This window comes from Mya arenaria, chromosome 6, assembly GCF_026914265.1.
Source record: "Mya arenaria isolate MELC-2E11 chromosome 6, ASM2691426v1".
In the NCBI taxonomy this organism is placed as follows: Eukaryota; Metazoa; Mollusca; class Bivalvia; order Myida; family Myidae; genus Mya; species Mya arenaria.
The window spans coordinates 47037304-47058442 of NC_069127.1; the positions used below are offsets into that span (position 1 = coordinate 47037304).

Below are 21139 nucleotides of genomic sequence, written 5' to 3' on the forward strand. Positions count from 1 at the left end.
ATACGCAGGAATGGGAAACCTGAAATTAATCACTGGATTGCACATGTTCGAGTTGAGATCCGATCATCATCATCATCATCATCATCATCATCATCATCATCATCATCATCATCATCACCACCATCATCATCATCATCATCAGCAGCAGCAGCAGCAGCAGCAGCAGCAGCAGCAACAGCATCATCATCATCATCATCATCATCATCATCATCAGCAGCATTACCAATTTTAATCAGAAGCAGCAGCAGAATCATCCCCACACCGACCAAAACCACTACAACAACAATAACAACAACAAGAATATAATGATAACTAAAATTTGTCGATGTAGTTTTTTTGTAAAATTAATTTGCTATTTATAAGTATAAGCGGATAGGGCAAAATTAATAGATAATTCGGAAGTAATCATTCTTTTATGTTATGATTATGGTACAAAGGTTCATTGACATTCTAACACTATTAGTGGCAGAAGTTCATCCGTCGAGGATTATTTTCCGTGTTAATTATAGCGGCAGACAGCGCACAGTTCGTCTCTAGGGTGTTTACGTCAATCTCTATGAATCACGTGTAATCATGTCACACCTTACTTATATTTGGTTTTTCACAAAACTTAGTCGCTACAATTCAAAAGCAACATAAGGGCAGCAAAATATCTGACCAAATAACAATACCAAAATGTTAATAGATTTACTACATAACATCACAACTTTCAGAAATATGTCCCCTTTGTTAATATTATAACATAAAAAAATAACCTTGAATTCCGTATCGAATTATGAGGAATGGAAATAATTTTACAGTGGTTTACTTTGAATTAAGTCCAATCATGAATATCCGGCCTAGTGCAAAGGGATTCTTAAAGAAAAATAACGGTGCTTAACTTCAACATTGTATAGTTATCATATACGTGAAACGCTCGAAATGGCTCTTATACCAGCCTGAAATTTGTATTTTTGCATGCTAAACAATTAGTATAGTATAACCTGAAAGATAATGGGAAACCCCCTGTTATCATGCGAGCATCCGGCAATGTACACAAGGTTAAAATGTATTCCAACGACATAGGAATTTAAAGCAGAACCTGTGAGTCTTAAACATCTCCGTTAACAATGGAACTTCTCGAAAATAGAAAGCGAATTAAAGCACTAAGCAACGATGATAAACGAGAAAAGGTAAAGTTCTGATTCATCGACTTAAATATGTAATAACCCATTAAAGTTTGCAAAATTTAATAATTAAATTTTACTACATAAAATATTATCTCGATATTCTAAAGAGTATCATTTACATATATGTATTAAATGTGTCATAAAACTTTGTAGCAACATTAAATCCGTAAATGAAGTTTAAATATAAACAGCATAATTGTTAGTAACTTCAATTAACTTACATCTGTACAAACCTCACAAATGTCAATAAATTGATTTTTTTTATTTCCTCAACTCCACGTTCTTTTTCAATGTTGGCTTATGTTCAGTAGCAAAAGAACGGAACTATATCACTAAGATCATTAAAAATTACGACTAAAGTCCACTAAGATCTTTATTGAAACTGCCACCAGGGGCGTAGCTCTCTATAGGTCGTGTAGGCCGTATGGTGCCTATTCGATTATCCGAGAAAAACAGAATGCCGTAATAAATCATCACTTTGAATTGTTGTCATACGTCTTCTTTAGTTATAACTCAAATTTTTGTGTTATAGTAAACTGTAAGGAATGTGGATGTTTTCCCCCTAGATTTCTGTATACACACCATTTTGACCCCCTGCATATAGTATCAAATAAAGACATAATCTCCCACATTTTAGGTTGTAAAGGCTCTTTCACAGATCGTTTTTGATGATGCAAAGATTCTACGTATGATTCAAACATTCGAAGAGCAAATACAACTGGCGAACAGTACAGACGAAAACAAACGCAGTCAAACAGATCTGTTCTGGGAAAATACGTTTGTGAGGGGACTGTTTGATGGCACAGGTCTATGATAATTATAGTTTAAATAACAGATCTTTTATGTATTCTTAGATTATTTTTAAGCTTACTAAAGCATGAAAATGGAAAATAATGTCAATATCCCTAATCCATGGACTGAATACAATGATTAGATAGTGTTAACTCATTTACATCTGATCTATGAGCGAAGCTTCTGTGTGTTTTGATTTCATGCATATATGTATATGTTCTCATTTTTATTTCGTACTATAAGCATTTTTTTATCTTTATTCTAATCATCGTTTATCGTCGAATAAAGGGTTCTTGCGACACCGTTTTTTCGAAGAATTCATTGTTAGTTGTTGACAGCGATTGTCTGGCAAAGTATTCTGTTGCTGTTTTATAAAAAATATGTGTGTTTTATGAATGAGCGGTAAGTTAGTTGCCGATTCATTTACATTGATGTTTTACATGTAAGTGATATTAAAAGGCGGTTCATATTGATGTTGGTTTATATGTGTTTTCTATTAGAATGCGGGACATATCTAGGAATGGACCTGGGCGGCACCAATTTCCGGGTGGTCCGGGTGGACATGAAGGACGGCAAGGCCAACACCCAGACCAAATACTACAACCTGGAGAAGAAACTGCTCGTTGGGTCCAGCTCCGAGGTTAAGCCCAAATTAAGTTGGATATAATCTATCGAAACCATTTACATATTTAATATATTGTATGTTTGATATGAGTTTTACAAATTGTTGTTATGCGTATTTGCTTCATATTGACGTTTTATGTGAAGAATTTACCCGCACTCACTTGTGAACATAATGTGCTACATTCCTAAAGCGCATCAAGAAAAAAGTTTCGAGTAACAATACAACTAAACCACTTGATAACATATTCCCCACATAGATTAAAACTATACACAAGAAATTTACCCGCACTCACTTGTGAACATAAGTTGCTACATTCCTAAAGCGCATCAAGAAAAAAGTTTCGGGTAACAATACAACTATACCACTTGATAACATATTCCCCACATAGATTAAAACTATACCACTAGATAACATATTATCCAATAGTTTAAAACTATACCACTTGATCACAAATTCCCCACATAGCTTAAAACTATACCACTAGATATCATATTCCCCACATAGTCTAAAACTATACCACTTGATCACATATTCCCCACATAGTTTAAAACTATACCACTAGATAACATATTCCCCACATCGTCTAAAACTATACCACTTGATCACGTATTCCCCACATCGTCTAAAACTATACCACTTGATTACGTATTCCCCACATAGTTTAGAACTATACCACTTGATCACGTATTCCCCACATAGTTTAAAACTATACCACTTGATCACGTATTCCCCACATAGTTTAAAACTATACCACTTGATCACGTATTCCCCACATAGTTTAGAACTATACCACTAGATATCATATTCCCCACATAGTCTAAAACTATACCACTTGATCACATATTCCCCACATAGTTTAAAACTATACCACTTGATCACGTATTCCCCACATAGTTTAGAACTATACCACTAGATAACATATTCCCCACATAGTCTAAAACTATACCACTTGATCACGTATTCCCCACATAGTTTAGAACTATACCACTAGATAACATATTCCCCACATAGTCTAAAACTATACCACTTGATCACATATTCCCCACATAGTTTAAAACTATACCACTAGATAACATATTCCCCACATAGTCTAAAACTATACCACTTGATCACGTATTCCCCACATAGTTTAGAACTATACCACTTGATCACATATCCCCCACATAGTCTAAAACTATACCACTAGATAACATATTCCCCACATAGTCTAAAACTATACCACTTGATCACATATTCCCCACATAGTTTAAAACTATACCACTAGATAACATATTATCCAATAGTTTAAAACTATACCACTTGATCACAAATTCCCCACATAGCTTAAAACTATACCACTAGATATCATATTCCCGACAGAGTTAAAAACTATTCCACTTGATCACATATTCCCCAATAGTTTAAAACTATACCACTTGATCACATATCCCCCACATAGTCTAAAACAATACCACTTGATCACATATTCCCCACATAGTCTAAAACTATACCACTAGATAACATATTCCCCACATAGTTTAAAACTATACCACTAGATATCATATTCCCCACATAGTCTAAAACTATACCACTTGATCACATATTCCCCACATAGTTTATAACTATACCACTAGATAACATATTCCCCACATAGTTTAAAACTATATCACTAGATAACATATTCCCCACATAGTTTAAAACTATACCACTAGATAACATATTCCCCACATAGTTTATAACTATATCACTAGATAACATATTCCCCACATAGTTTAAAACTATACCACTAGATAACATATTCCCCACATAGTCTAAAACTATACCACTAGATAACATATTCCCCACATAGTTTAAAACTATACCACTAGATATCATATTCCCCACATAGTCTAAAACTATACCACTTGATCACATATTCCCCACATAGTTTATAACTATACCACTTGATCACATATTCCCCACATAGTTTAAAACTATACCACTAGATAACATATTCCCCACATAGTCTAAAACTATACCACTTGATCACATATTCCCCACATAGTTTAAAACTATACCACTTGATCACATATTCCCAACATAGTCTAAAACTATACCACTTGATCACATATTCCCCACATAGTTTAAAACTATACCACTTGATCACATATTCCCCACATCGTCTAAAACTATACCACTTGATCACATATTCCCCACATAGTTTAAAACTATACCACTTGATCACATATTCCCCACATGATTTAAAACTAAACCACTTGACCACTTATTCCCCACATGATTTAAAACTAAACCACTTGACCACATATTCCCCACATGATTTAAAACTATACCACTTGATCACATATTCCCCACATGATTTAAAACTAAACCACTTGACCACATATTCCCCACATGATTTAAAACTAAACCACTTGACCACATATTCCCCACATGATTTAAAACTAAACCACTTGACCACATATTCCCCACATGATTTAAAACTAAACCACTTGACCACATATTCCCCACATGATTTAAAACTAAACCACTTGACCACATATTCCCCACATGATCTAAAACTATACCACTAGATCACATAATGCCGACATTGTTTAAAAATGAATCACTTAGTCACATATTCCCCACATAGCTTAAAACTATTCCGCTAGATCACATATTCCCCACATGATTTAAAACTATATCACTAGATCACATATTCCCCACATGATTTAAAACTAAACCACTTGACCACATATTCCCCACATGATCTAAAACTATGCCACTAGATCACATAATGCCGACATTGTTTAAAAATAAATCACTTAATCACATATTCCCCACATAGCTTAAAACTATACCACTAGATCACATATTCCCCACATAGTTTAAAACTATATCACTAGATCACATTATACCGACAGAGTTTATTACTATATCACTAGATCACATTATACCGACATAGTTTATTACTATATCACTAGATCACATTATACCGACAGAGTTTATTACTATATCACTAGATCACATTATACCGACAGAGTTTATTACTATATCACTAGATCACATTATACCGACAGAGTTTATTACTATATCACTAGATCACATAATGTTTGCATAGTTTAAAACTATACCACTTGATCACATTATGTCGACTTAGTTTAAAACTATACCACTTGATCACATAATGTCGACATAGTTTAAAACTATACCACTTGGTCACATAATCCCCACATCTCGGTCCGAACCTCTTGGTCTTCTCTATTTTCAGCTGTTCGATTATATCGCTGTTAGTCTGAGGTCCTTTCTATCAGAAGAAACATTTCCCTACCAAGAGGTGCCGCTAGGTATTCACTTTTATAATTGCTTGATGTTTATTTATTCACTGTGAAAACTATTTTTTGAGATTTATTGCATAGTGAAGTTGTTGTTACTTCCTATTTTGATGACTTTAAAACCTTTTTTGATTTCTCATGTCCACTGTACAACTTATACTCCTTGAACCATTGCATGAATTCAGCAGTCTCGGTTACGAGTACGTTTAACTGTTAATTGGCAGTATTGATACGTGCAGCACTGTTTACGCCCCGCTCCCTTAGCTGTACACCCCCCCCCCCCGATACTTATAGGATATGAGCAAATAATTCAAATTAAAAGCTTTAGACATTTTACCTTTAAGTCATGCCTTCCTTCATGTAAATGTCGATACCGAATCTGGTTTCCATATTTCTATGTGTTTTGTCGTGCATTCATGCAGATGCAATAGTTGAGAATGTTTGCAGGTTTCACGTTTTCCTTCCCTTCCCGCCAAATAAGTCTGAAGCGGAGTACGATATCTACATGGACAAAGAGCATCAAATGCACTGACGGGGTGGGGCTAGACTCGGTATCTCTGTTGGAGGAGGCAATAGATCGACTCGGGGTTAGATTGTTTCCATTGATAAATATCGATTTTATTTTTAATTCATACCATGCAAAATGGTTATCGAGTTTTAAACTGATAATATCATGCAATGTATATATTGTTCATCAACAGCCACTTGTATAAACTAGTCAAGTCTTCGGTTTGCTTAACGACAGCCAAAATGTTAATTGAATGGCCAATATTTACCTAAAAATAATTTTAACCAATGAAATCATTTAAATGTGCAAACTAGCCTAAAGAACCTGTTGACAACTTATCCAAGCTTTATACAATTGACCGCGCAAGTGAAATCAGGAAATCTTTGAATTTGAAGAAAAATGGTACTTTTATTCAAATATTTCAGAGAGACACATTTCCTGTGCGTGTAAATGTTGTGGCCAGAATTAGCGACACAACTGGGACGTTACTCGCTGGAAATCTGCTAGACCATGAGTGTAAAATCGGCCTCATATTGGGTACGACATCATATATAGTTATGCCAAAATGACTGAACCTATTAAACTGTTATTCATTACATTTTTCATTCAGTGCGAACTTAAATACCTTAATTCATCGATCTTATATCCTTTACTTGAATGCATATGAGGCTTTATATCTTTTCATGAAGAAAGACAAAGAAGTTTAGTTCATGTATATGCTGCAGTTGCTCTTTGCAAGCACTCACCCAGAACGTTCCTTCGCTCTGTCCAATCCGTAGACACAGGTTTTCATTATGAACAGAACCAGTATGTAATGTCTTGGTAAAGTGGTATATGCGTTAAAATATAAAATATATTATTTATTGCCTTGCTTACATTCTGTGACAGTTATACCGCTGTAAGAATGACAATGTCCCATCCGTGGACACTTTGTCTACGTAGACATATAAGATAGAGTTTAGAGTTTATTAACAAAACAAATCGAGGCAAAATGCCCATGAGTGTGCAGCGTTTTAACAACGACTAACATAATAACATTGTGATCAAGGTACGACTACAACATACTTTTGCATGTATATATGTAAATTTATATCACAATCATATGGAAAAAAAGACATAGGTTATTATATACATAGCGTGAAGATTCCTTTAATTGAGTCGGTTTACCCATAATACATTTATATGTTTCCCTTATTTGCATAGCAATATACATACAAACTGCAAGATTTCTGTTAATATTAACAGTTTGTGATTCCATTAATTTAATAAATTCGGGTACATTTGGTCCTGTATAATAGTATTTCTTAAGATATTTCTTTCTTAAATCTTTATACAATGGACATTCTAGAACGAATTGAAATACAACCTCTAATGTATTACACGCAATACATTTTCTATCACTCTGTGGAATTCAACCGGTGTGTGCCACCTCCCAGCTTTTTCTTTCTCTAGTCTATGCGCCGACATTCTATGCCTAGCGAATGCAGTTCTATACTTAGTTATATTCACTCTAGATAGTGGATCATTTAACGCCGTCAAGTTATATTCACTCTAGATAGTGGATCATTTAACGCTGTCAAGTTATATTCACTCTAGATAGTGGATCATTTAACGCCGTCAAGTTATATTCACTCTAGATAGTGGATCATTTAACGCCGTCAACCACTTTTGAATAAAAACACAAGCATCGCTGACAATATAAATTGAAATTCAAACACGGTTAAACCCTAATTACTGTAGTATATATATGTCTTACTTAGTAAAACCACGATCTAGAATTAGGGTAATCATCTAAATCACTATACCTTTTCTTACATACTATTTTAACATATTTAATATTCTACATGTCAATCTTCAGCCAATATCTTATCACATTAGTAGAACGTGTGGTTGACAATGTTGTTCTTCCTAACTCCCCATATACATTTTGTTTCTGAGTTTGGCTTTAACTCCTAGTAAATCGTCACAAAAAAACTTTTTAATCTTAAAACATTCCGCTTTAACGTATTGTTCAAGGCACGGGCTCGAACGCAGCTTTTGTCGAGTACATCCGGAATATAGAGAAATGGGACACGTGCTATAAAGACAACGACCCGTCAGACAAAGTGAGTACTCGTTTTAGTTGTGTTTTCAAACAAAACAGTATGCCGTGGCATTCGTGAACATATTGGGTGTTGATCACCATCACTCATGACCGAAATCGACACAATCCCTCGACCAACTATCGACTATAAAGGGGGTTTAATGTTGTCCGTTTTTTAGGGTTGTTGGATAGTTATGCGAAATAATAATTCAATATATCAAAACGAATATGTAGCATTGTTTGAAAGTATCCTGACCGAAATTTTGATGCTTCGATTTGATGAAAAGGTCGAAGTGACAATTCCTTCAGGTAAATAGTAAAACGGGAGACTGTGATGTAACCAACATGATACAAGGAGACTGTTCCCAACTTTTTGCAATCGGTTTACTGGTTCGTCGTTTTCAAATGTCCATAATACCGGTTATTGTTTTTTAAAGTGTTCTTTTTAAGCTGAAAAATCATTTACAAAATATGAATATAAATGGCATTTATCAGAGAAGTGTGTGAAATGAGCCACATTTACTTAGAAATGATGTTTAATTTGAACGAAAGGTAGGGTTCGACATTTTAAAGCGTTATATTTTCAGCAATTGAAACAATGCAATATGATGTAATATATCAAAGATTTATCTCTTAAACCAGCCAAAATCAAGAGAGACATCGCCTCGGATATCATATATAGTAGTTCGTCCTGTTCTCAGTTATGTAAGCAAGTTAAAACTACATTACACGCTTCCAATCTCTTTTATCATTCTGAATGTAATAGAGTTTGAATAGGGGTTAAACAGGTGACACTGATACCTACAGTTTTATAATCTGTTTTAGTTCGAAATAAATAACTGTTTTAATTTTTCAATTCAGTTTGCCTGTATTAATTAGTCGTACTACTACTGCACACATTGACAAAATAAAATAGGTATGCCATTATCGACCAACATTTGTGGTATACAGGACTTCACATACAGGATGATCCTTCATCATATTTGCTGTTATCACTAGGTGGTCATCAACTGCGAGTTCGGGGCCCTGGGTGACAATGGATGCCTGGACTTTATGAAGACCGAGTTTGACAGAGAACTGGACCGACATTCAAACCACCCAGGATCATACACGTATGACTTGCTATTAATTAGTCCTTTAAATGCCCCCCTCCCCCTCCTCACCCCGTTGTTGTTGATCACAACTGTAAGAAAATGACGTCGTCTTAAAACGCCGTCTTAATTTGACGCATTTATACCCAAACAAAGCACGTTTATTCAGTTCTCTTTTCAATGTGGACACAAAAGATATTGTTCTTTTCAACTTTTTGTATCTTTTTTTCCCAGTAAAACACTTTAGTATATTTCGAAAGCGACACAAAGAGAATATATTCCCGTTTAACGAGAAGCGAAAAAAAGTGCTGGTAGTTTAACATTGACGAGCAGGTGACCCCTTTGACACTTCGGTGGTAGGTTAACATTGACGGGCAGTTGACCCCTATGAAACTTCAGTGGTAGGTTAACATTGACGGGCAGGTTACCCCTATGAAACTTCATTGGTAGGTTGACATTGACGAGTAGGTGACCCCTATGAAACTTCAGTGGTAGGTTGACATTGACGGGTAGGTGACCCCTATGAAACTTCAGTGGTAGGTTGACATTGACGGGCAGGTGACCCCTATGAAACTTCAGTGGTAGGTTGACATTGACGGGCAGGTGACCCCTATGAAACTTCAGTGGTAGGTTGACATTGACGGGCAGGTGACTCCTATGAAACTTCAGTGGTAGGTTGACATTGACGGGCAGGTGACCCCTATGAAACTTCAGTGGTCGGTTGACATTGACGAGCAGGTGACTCCTATGAAACTTCAGTGGTAGGTTGACATTGACGAGCAGGTGACCCCTATGAAACTTCAGTGTTAGGTTGACATTGACGGGTAGGTGACCCCTATGAAACTTCAGTGGTAGGTTGACATTGACCAGCAGGTGACCCCTATGAAACTTCAGTGGTAGGTTGACATTGACGGGTAGGTGACCCCTATGAAACTTCAGTGTTAGGTTGACATTGACGGGCAGGTGACCCCTATGAAACTTCAGTGGTAGGTTGACATTGACGGGCAGGTGACCCCTATGAAACTTCAGTGGTCGGTTGACATTGACGGGCAGGTGACCCCTATGAAACTTCAGTGGTAGGTTGACATTGACGGGCAGGTGACCCCTATGAAACTTCAGTGGTCGGTTGACATTGACGAGCAGGTGACCCCTATAAAACTTCAGTGGTCGGTTGACATTGACGGGCAGGTGACTCCTATGAAACTTCAGTGGTAGGTTGACATTGACGGGCAGGTGACTCCTATGCAACTTCAGTGGTAGGTTGACATTGACGGGCAGGTGACCCCTATGAAACTTCAGTGGTAGGTTGACATTGACGGGCAGGTGACCCCTATGAAACTTCAGTGGTAGGTTGACATTGACGAGCAGGTGACCCCTATGAAACTTCAGTGGTCGGTTGACATTGACGAGCAGGTGACCCCTATGAAACTTCAGTGGTCGGTTGACATTGACGAGCAGGTGACCCCTATGAAACTTCAGTGGTAGGTTGACATTGACGAGCAGGTGACCCCTATGAAACTTCAGTGGTAGGTTGACATTGACGGGCAGGTGACCCCTATGAAACTTCAGTGGTAGGTTGACATTGACGGGCAGGTGACCCCTATGAAACTTCAGTGGTAGGTTGACATTGACGGGCAGGTGACCCCTATGAAACTTCAGTGGTAGGTTGACATTGACGGGCAGGTGACCCCTATGAAACTTCAGTGGTCGGTTGACATTGACGAGCAGGTGACCCCTATGAAACTTCAGTGGTAGGTTGACATTGACCAGCAGAAGACCCCTATGAAACTTCAGTGATGGGATGACATTGACCAGCAGGTGACCCCTATGAAACTTCAGTGGTAGGTTGACATTGACGAGCAGGTGACCCCTATGAAACTTCAGTGGAAGGTTGACATTGACCAGCAGGTGACCCCTATGAAACTTCATTGGTAGGTTAAAATTGACCAGCAGGTGACCCCTATGAAACTTCAGTGGAAGGTTGACATTGACCAGCAGGTGACCCCTATGAAACTTCAGTGGTAGGTTGACATTGACCAGCAGGTGACCCCTATGAAACTTCAGTGGAAGGTTGACATTGACCAGCAGATGACCCCTATGAAACTTCAGTGGTGGGTTAACATTGACTAGCAGGTGACCCCTATGAAACTTCAGTGATGGGATGACATTGACCAGCAGGTGACCCCTATGGAACTTCAGTGATGGGATGACATTGACAAGCAGGTGATCCCTATGAAACTTCAGTGGTAGGTTGACATTGACCAGCAGGTGCCCCTATGAAACTTCATTGGTAGGTTGACATTGACCGGCAGGTGCCCCCTATGAAACTTCAGTGGTAGGTTAACATTGACGGGCAGGTGACCCCTATGAAACTTCAGTGGTAGGTTGACATTGACGGGTAGGTGACCCCTATGAAACTTTAGTTGTAGGATGACATTGACCAGCAGGTGACCCGTATGAAACTTCATTGGTAGGTTGACATTGACGAGCAGGTGACCCCTATGAAACTTCAGTGGTAGGTTGACATTGACCAGCAGGTGACCCCTATGAAACTTCAGTGGTAGGTTGACATTGACGGGCAGGTGACCCCTATGAAACTTCAGTGGTAGGTTAACATTGACGGGCAGGTGACCCCTATGAAACTTCAGTGGTAGGTTGACATTGACGGGCAGGTGACCCCTATGAAACTTCAGTGGTAAGTTGACATTGACGGGCAGGTGACCCCTATGAAACTTCAGTGGTAGGTTGACATTGACGGGCAGGTGACCCCTATGAAACTTCAGTGGTCGGTTGACATTGACCAGCAGGTGACCCCTATGAAACTTCAGTGGTCGGTTGACATTGACGAGCAGGTGACCCCTATGACACTTCAGTGGTAGGTTGACATTGACGGGCAGGTGACCCCTATGAAACTTCAGTGGTAGGTTGACATTGACCAGCAGGTGACCCATATGAAACTTCATTGGTAGGTTGACATTGACGAGCAGGTGACCCCTATGAAACTTCAGTGGTAGGTTGACATTGACCGGCAGGTGACCCATATGAAACTTCATTGGTCGGTTGACATTGACGGGCAGGTGACCCCTATGAAACTTCAGTGGTCGGTTGACATTGACCAGCAGGTGACCCCTATGAAACTTCAGTGGTAGGTTGACATTGACGAGCAGGTGACCCCTATGAAACTTCAGTGGTAGGTTGACATTGACCGGCAGGTGACCCCTATGAAACTTCAGTGGTAGGTTGACATTGACCAGCAGGTGACCCCTATGAAACTTCAGTGGTAGGTTGACATTGACGGGCAGGTGACTCCTATGAAACTTCAGTGGTCGGTTGACATTGACCAGCAGGTGACTCCTATGAAACTTCAGTGGTCGGTTGACATTGACCAGCAGGTGACCCCTATGACACTTCAGTGGTAGGTTGACATTGACGGGCAGGTGACCCCTATGACACTTCAGTGGTAGGTTGACATTGACGGGCAGGTGACCCCTATGACACTTCAGTGGTAGGTTGACATTGACGGGTAGGTGACCCCTATGAAACTTCAGTGGTAGGTTGACATTGACGGGCAGGTGACCCCTATGAAACTTCAGTGGTAGGTTGACATTGACCAGCAGGTGACCCATATGAAACTTCATTGGTAGGTTGACATTAACGAGCAGGTAACCCTTGTTGATTTTTAAGGTAGTATTTAACAGGTCTATAATGAATGCATTTTTGTGATTGTTTCATTCAAGTGCAAAAAAATCTCAGTGAAAAGGGCGATACTTTCACTTAGAATTATAGTTGAGTTTCTTTTGGTTTATGTAATTGTGTTTATGTAAAGTGCAGTCTGCTAAGAAATAGAATACTGTGTTATAGTATGTTCTGTAGGCGTAGATTTGTGTTTAAATATAACCAATGCCATTTAATGGTAACTACATCTAGGTTTGAGAAACACTACAGCGGTCATTATCTGGGCGAGCTGGTGCGACTGGCGCTGGTGCGACTGGCAGCTGATGGTCTAGTGTTTGCGGAAACTCCATGCGATAAACTGAGCGAGCGATGGGCGTTGACTACGTCCCATGTGACTGATATTGAAAGGTTAGGTAATATGTTGATGGACCTTTCATACAACTATGTTAACGATTGTCGTTCAAAATTGCTAAGGTGATTGTTTCGAAAATGACAATTGTTGAATATTACTGATCAAACGAACGCTTAGTAGATGTAAAGTATAAAAGCCTAGTTCCGTCATTGTCATTATATCACACAAATGTTTTCATATGTTAATCATTATTTTACAGGCTCGTAAACCACCTTTGTTTAAAACCCAGAATAATAGTACATCTATAGGCGAATGGGTCACTTGCCGTCCGACTTAATAGAAGGCTATTATCGGGCGTTTTTGTTGATACAAAACTAATTTCAGTTTTGGTTTCTAGCGCTCTGGAAACCTGTTTCAAAAGGTTTGCTTGAAGTAACAAATGCAAGTTTTGAATACAGCTTCAACAGCACGACGGAGCTTCTACATCATTTCTAAATTTTATCAAAACAATGGTACCGCGTTGGTCGTATGCCTGTTTTAACTAAATGGTGTTTCAACACACATATTTTTTTCCAAAGTGAGCTGGTTTTATAAGACTGTCACAACAAATACACGGTTCGTGTAACCAGTATGAAACCAATGTAAACTATAACAAGTTTATTACCAACAAAAACGCCCATCGTGTAGATTTTGTTTTTTGAATTTCGATGTTATGCATAAACAAAGTAAAAACAGTCTTTTTGTAAGATGCAATTTTTACGTGAAAAAATGTTTGAGTCAAGATTTTAAACACATTCATTTTTCTACATACTAACGCATGCGCGCTCGCACACGCGCGCGCTCACGTACGTACGAAAGCACGCACAAACGCACAGTTGTACAATTGCTCCTTCACGCTCTGTACTGTATCGCAGTGGTAATAGTGCAGTTGTGGGTATGGTGTTCCATAGTTTGAATCAATAAAACACGTGCGTGAATGGTATAACGGTTTCACTGCCGCTCCCATTTCCCAGTTTACTCCAAGCAATTACTTTTATGGCATATGTCTGTCATCTTCAAACAGATGGCTGAAATAGCTGGAAACTACATTCACCAGCCTGTTACTTTGAGCTATTTGCATCCGTGCTTGACAGGATCATCACATCTTTCTGTGCTGACCTTTGTAATTTCTTCGTCAAATTGTGTTTCAAAGAATGATGTCTGTTATTATTATATAAATATTGACGTAAGCGTTCGGAAGCGCTCTTTAAGGGATGGTCGCGATTTAGGCACTGGCTGGTTTAAGCTCCTCAACAAGTATCATAGCGTTCAGTGTGTGTTTACCGCGTGATAAATTACGTCATAAATGGTACGTCGGAAGTCAACATCTTGCTTCAAATGAAGACCTTAAAGAAAGATAACTTTTCATTTTCTTCACCGTGTTAAATGAATCAAAGGGCAGTCTATGCCACTTAAAAAGCCCCGCCTTCGTTTTATTACCGGAGTTTGATTAGGTGATTAGTTTCTTCAAACAGTCAACAAACCTTGTTTCCAAAATACGGTTTTGACCGTACTCCATCAGGCAGCGGTTTCGTAAAGAGGTTGGTCGAAGTGTTTTAAAAAATCTAACCTCTCAATCAACTCTGGTAAAAGACCGAAGGCGAGGCTCAATAAGCGGAGAGGACTGCACTATGTTTCATCGAAAGTGGTGAAGAAATAGCAAAGTTATCTTTGTTGAAAGTCTTTATTCGCAGCAAAATAAAAACTTCCGTGGTAGCATTTATGACGCAATTTATCACGTGGTAAACACACACACATACACACACTGGTGATGTATGGTTTAAAATTAAGTAGGTGTAAATGGAGTCAAATTATAGTTTTAATGTCAACTGTGTAAATAATCAAATCAATTCAGCGAATGCCATGGTTTTGCAATCCAGGGCTGTGAAATATTTCTTCCCATAGCCACCCTCCCCTTCTTTTGAGTGAAATGTGGTAACGTCTTGGTCATATTATCCTGTCACCAGATGCACATCAGATACCGGGTTCGGACTAGTCTATTTCCCGTACTTTTAGAAGACTAGATATGTATTTAACTTATAACCGTATGCAGACAATGGCAGTCGTATGAATACGTCAATTAAAATAATGAAACATTTATCATATTTATTTTCGCATTCAAACAGTCTTCATATAGTATTTGTGTATTGTTGAGATACCATTTTTATCACGTCACTGGACGAACATAATTTATTTACTATGCCTTTGTTTCGAGGCATAAAAAGTATTTGCTGTACAACCGACAAGGAATAACGTAGCTATGTTTCACAGGGTCACTGATGGGGATAGTCCAACCCTGCAGGCGTTCCTGGAGGAGTTCGGGGTGAGTTCCCCGAGTGAGGACGATATATTGCTGGTACGGGAGGTATGTGAGCTCATGTCAACCAGGGGAGCCTACATTGTGGCCACAGGTATGTGGCTTGAGAGCTTTACAAAGTGTGTGTGTTTTGTAAATTATTACACCACGATTTTCACAAATAAAACATATAAAAATTGTGACAATAGTGCCAAGACAAAGATTATAGCACATGCTGTGCACAATTGTGAAAATATTTTTTTTAACATTTATTGTCGAACAGAGCAATTCATTTCTTTGAATTTCTTATTTGTAATGTATTTTGACGATGTTTGTATACTAACAGACGTTATAGTGATATATTATACCTTACATAAATGTGTCCCTTCTTTGTATATATAAAGTCGATCGGTCCGTATATCACTGTATTTTGATAAACATCCTGTTTTATGAGGTCAGCGGTCCATATTTTTGGCCGGTCCGGACCTCGCCAAAAATGTAATATGGACCGCTGACGTCATACAACTGGTAAGTGCGGCTTGATATTTTCACAACGGCGAAAATTTGTCGCAAGTAAACATTATTAGCTTTCTTCAATAAAACACATTTAAAGCGCTTTAAAAATATTGAATGGTAACATGAAATTTACGGTATAATATAAGAAATATTTACACACCACTTCGGGCCATATGGCATTATAAGGACCGGCCAGTCAGCCCCCGAAGGTGAATGGACCTCGGCTAACTCCTCGGTCCATATACACTTTCGGTGGCTGACTGCCCGGTCCTTATAATGTCATATGACCCTCAGTGGTGTGTAATATTTCTTATTAATGTCTGCTTTTAGTTTTAAATGATATATTTTTAGGTTTGATTGTTTTGACTAATGTATGTATGTAGACCAGTATCTATATTTAATTTGATTTCTATATATTTCTTATATTTCGACCTATCATAAACCAGTAGAACGTTAATCTCTATAATCAGCCATGGTGGTTCTACTGAACCACATTGATCTACCGGAAGTGACGATAGCAGTGGACGGATCATTGTACGAGCACCACCCGAAATACCACAACAACATGGCGTCCTTTATAGCTAAATGGAGACCTCAAACAAAGGTAATGTCTGGAATTCTCGAAGATCTGAAATGAAAATGTATTGTTTAGCCTTGTACAAAATGGTTGGCTCTATTTCAAATTTTGTTGAAAGTAATTAAGTGAATCGATTGGTTAAAGGGGCACGCTCATGTTTTGTCACCAATTATTTTTCAGATAATGCACCTGAAAACACTTGTATTATAACTATTTTACTCTTTGATACCAGAAAAGCATGCACTTAAAGTGTAAAAAATTGTTTTGGTTTTAAAGTGGAGTGCGAATCCACTTCTGTACAGTCAAGGAAAAATAAGAAAACTGACAAAAACCTGACGCCAAACAGTCTCATACAAACATAAGGATTATTAAAATTTAAGCCTTTTGTTGCATCACGTAACTAACATATTCACAGTCCTAGACTTCATAGACGATATTTCAGTATATTTCAACATTTGTGATAATAATAATTGGGAATGGTTTTGAAAATATGTTGTTGTCTTTATGATGTGGGAATTGTGTATATTGTAGTAATGCATATTTTTTATTGCATCTGTGAATACAAATGTTTCAATAAATTCTTGAACTTCACCGAATTTCCAGCTGTTTGTTAAACAAGTGCCCTTCTAGTTTTTGTCATAATTTCGTTAAAAATAGGAATTTTTGAATTTTCTCTTCAGTACTTTTATCCTAAAGAATAGGACTGTCAGAAATTACTCATATCTCATTTTCGCCCAAAAAGTGGTTTCGGGCAAAAAATCCCGTGACTGGTCACATTTGTTAAAGGGTTTCAGCCGTCTGTGTGTTAGTTTTAACACTCCTAATGATTAGCCAAAATTAATTTCGTACTACACAAAAAGTGCATTTTACAAAATTTGAGTGAGCCCCTTTAAGATATCTACGCATGTCATTGGTCAACTGTATAACTGAGACTAAAAACAATATACAAATGATCGCCGAATTGTTCTGACCAGATGGCGAAGGTAACAAAAGCTAAATTCAAGTATCTTGTTAATTTACGATTCATTTGTGGGTCTGCCAAAGCTGTTTTGTTAAAATGATACAACGATTTCGGCAAACACAGTTCGGTTTCAATTAGTGGTCCTCATTGAATGACCAACATATATTTAGTAATCACCATTTTACGAATTAAATCATATAAAGTGATATTTAAAGCTGACAAAAATTGTCAGTGAATATTATATCAAGTTTAATAAACAGTGTGTGTATACCACGTGATGAATTGCGTCATAAATGCTACGTCGGAAGGCTATAGTTTGCTTCGATCGAAGACTTAAAACAATGATAACTTTTCATTTTATTTACCATTTTAAATTAAAAATAGCGCAGTCTATGCCGCTTACGGAGCCCCGCCTTCGATCTTTTACCAAATTTTAATTGAGAGTTTAGTTTCTTATAACACTTCGACAAACCTTTTCACGATACGGCCGACTGACGGAGCACTTTCAAAATTTTGTTTTGGAAACAGGTTTGTCGAAGTGTTTGATGAAACTAATCACCTTATCAAACTCCGGTTATAAAACAAAGGATGGGCTCTTTAAGCGGCAAAGACTGGCCCTTGTTTCATTTTAAATAGTGTAGTGAGCAAAAAGTTATCTTTGATTTAAGTCTTCATTTTAAGCAAAATATTGCCTTCCGACGTAGCATATATGACGTAATTTATCACGTGGTATAGACACACTGATAAAACTGAGTGGTAATATTTTTGTTGCAGACGACACTGAGACTGGTTAAGGATGGAAGCGGCCAGGGAGGTGCTCTAGTGGCTGCTATAGAAGCAAAATCGGCAAAACGTCCTTAAAATGAACTGGGCTTCAGAATGCTCTGTCAGTAAACGTACTTTTGTTGTCGACATTTTCTTGTATATATAACCTGAAAACGAAATAAAGTTGAAAACAGACCGACTTCGAAACAAATAAATGGTCAATACATATATTAAGGTGATTGTTAAGGACGCGTTATCTGGGCGTGGCCTTCTCCCTCGTTGAACAGTGTTATCATTTACAACAGCAACAACATCAACAAGATATGACAGTCAGTACATTTATCCACCTGTTCGAACGACGTGTTTACACTTTTTCAATTTGTCTTGAGAACGATCTAAGAAACTCAGCCGAAGCAATATGTCGCTATCATCGCCATATCACACATCTAGATTTTGAACGCACATTTAATGAATCACAAACTCATTTCAACTTCGTATTTTTATTTGTCATTAATAATGCTTGCGTTTAAAATTATATTTACTTTTAATGTAAAAAGAATCCCTGGAAGAACGAAATTGAATGTCTTTAAATAAGGTGGCTTTAATAGAACTGAACTGCCTTTACTACCATTTTAATATGTCTTTGTTTTTAATACAGAGGATATTGTCTAATATTAATTTTTGCTACTCTTGCTGTAACTTTAAACATTCTAGACGTATTTTTGGATAACTATAAAACATAGAAATATCTAATTGGATATCATCTTGTTGCTTTATTCATTAAAGTTTCAAATTTTATTTCTGATGGATCTCATGCGACACAGAACGCAATTATTAGCGCTACACGGGAATATTCCATGTTTGACCATTAATTGCGTTCAATAAGTCATGAGAGCATTTAAAAAATAATTCCATCATTTTATTATGAGTGTTTGTAACCCTTTTTATTTTTGTTTCATTGTCAAAAAAAACAACAACAATAATTTGATAACCCTTAAACTGTAGTTCGCTTGACCATATTAGACGTCCAGATGTAAGGTTTATGCATAGCCCCGACAAAACGAGATTCGTCCCTTTTTACGGATCAGCCATACTCCCGCCAAAACATGATTCGTCCCTTTGTAATGACCAGCCAGTACCCAGCCAAAACATGATTCGTCCCTTTGTAATGACCAACCAATACCCAGCCAAAACATGATTCGTCCCTTTGTAATGACCAGCCAATACCCAGCCAAACATGATTCGTCCCTTTGTAATGACCAGCCAATACCCAGCCAAACATGATTCGTCCCTTTGTAATGACCAGCCAATACCCAGCCAAAACATGATTCGTCCCTTTGTAATGACCAGCCAATACCCAGCCAAAACATGATTCGTCCCTTTGTAATGACCAGCCAATACCCCGCCAAAACATAATTCGTCCCTTTGTAATGACAAGCCAATACCCCGCCAAAACGTGATGCGTCCCGTTGTAAGGATCAGCTATAACCCCGCCAAAACGTGATGCGTCCCGTTGTAACGATCAGCTTTAATCCCGCCAAAACGTGATGCGTCCCGTTGTAAGGATCAGCTATAATCCCGCCAAAACGTGATGCGTCCCGTTGTAAGGATCAGCTATAATCACGCCAAAACGTGATGCGTCCCGTTGTAAGGATCAGCTATAATCCCGCCAAAACGTGATGCGTCCCGTTGTAAGGATCAGCTATAATCCCGCCAAAACGTGATGCGTCCCGTTGTAAGGATCAGCTATAATCCCACCAAAACGTGATGCGTCCCGTTGTAAGGATCAGCTATAACACCCGTTGTAAGGATCAGCCATAATCCCGCTGATTATTGTTTCATTGTTGAACAATATATTTTAATATTGTATAGGTATACCAGTGCTGAGCAATATCTTCTACCATTGTATAGATATACCAGTGCTGAGCAATATCTTCTACTATTGTATAGGTATACCAGTGCTGAGCAATATCTTCTACTATTGTATAGGTATACCAGTGCTGAGCAATACCTTCTACCATTGTATAGGTATACCAGTGTTGAGCAATACTTTCTACTATTGTATAGATATACCAGTGTTGAGCAATACCTTCTATCATTGTATAGGTATACCAGTGTTGAGCAATACCTTCTACCATTGTATAGGTTTGCCATACCAGAGCTGACAAATACCTTCTACTATTGTATAGGTATACCAGTGTTGAGCAATACCTTCTGCCATTGTATAGGTATACCAGTGTTGAGCAATACCTTCTACCATTGTATAGGTATACCAGTGCTGAGCAATACCTTCTACTATTGTATAGGTATACCAGTGTTGAGCAATATCTTCTACTATTGTATAGGTATACCAGTGTTGAGCAATACCTTCTACCATTGTATAGGTATACCAGTGCTGAG

At 37.9% G+C, this 21139-nt stretch overlaps 1 protein-coding gene across 1 annotated transcript; it reads left to right on the forward strand.

Moving 5' to 3' along the window:
* Window positions 1-1022: 1022 nt before the first annotated feature.
* Window positions 1023-18934, forward strand: LOC128236982 (hexokinase type 2-like). The gene is made up of 12 exons (XM_052952148.1): window positions 1023-1172; window positions 1807-1975; window positions 2462-2601; window positions 5813-5888; window positions 6324-6463; window positions 6810-6921; window positions 8401-8489; window positions 9467-9579; window positions 13486-13641; window positions 15896-16035; window positions 16907-17040; window positions 18749-18934. The coding sequence occupies exons 1-12, from the start codon at window positions 1110-1112 to the stop codon at window positions 18833-18835; spliced, it is 1419 nt and encodes a 472-aa protein (XP_052808108.1). The 5' UTR covers window positions 1023-1109; the 3' UTR covers window positions 18836-18934.
* Window positions 18935-21139: the final 2205 nt, after the last annotated feature.

Bases quoted from the DNA above. Each gene is read 5' to 3' on its own strand.
- LOC128236982 (XM_052952148.1), top strand. From the start codon at position 1,110: ATGGAACTTCTCGAAAATAGAAAGCGAATTAAAGCACTAAGCAACGAT. The intron at 5,889-6,323 runs GTATTCACTTTT...GAATGTTTGCAG, and splicing joins CTACCAAGAGGTGCCGCTAG to GTTTCACGTTTTCCTTCCCT. The intron at 17,041-18,748 runs GTAATGTCTGGA...TTTTTGTTGCAG, and splicing joins AATGGAGACCTCAAACAAAG to ACGACACTGAGACTGGTTAA.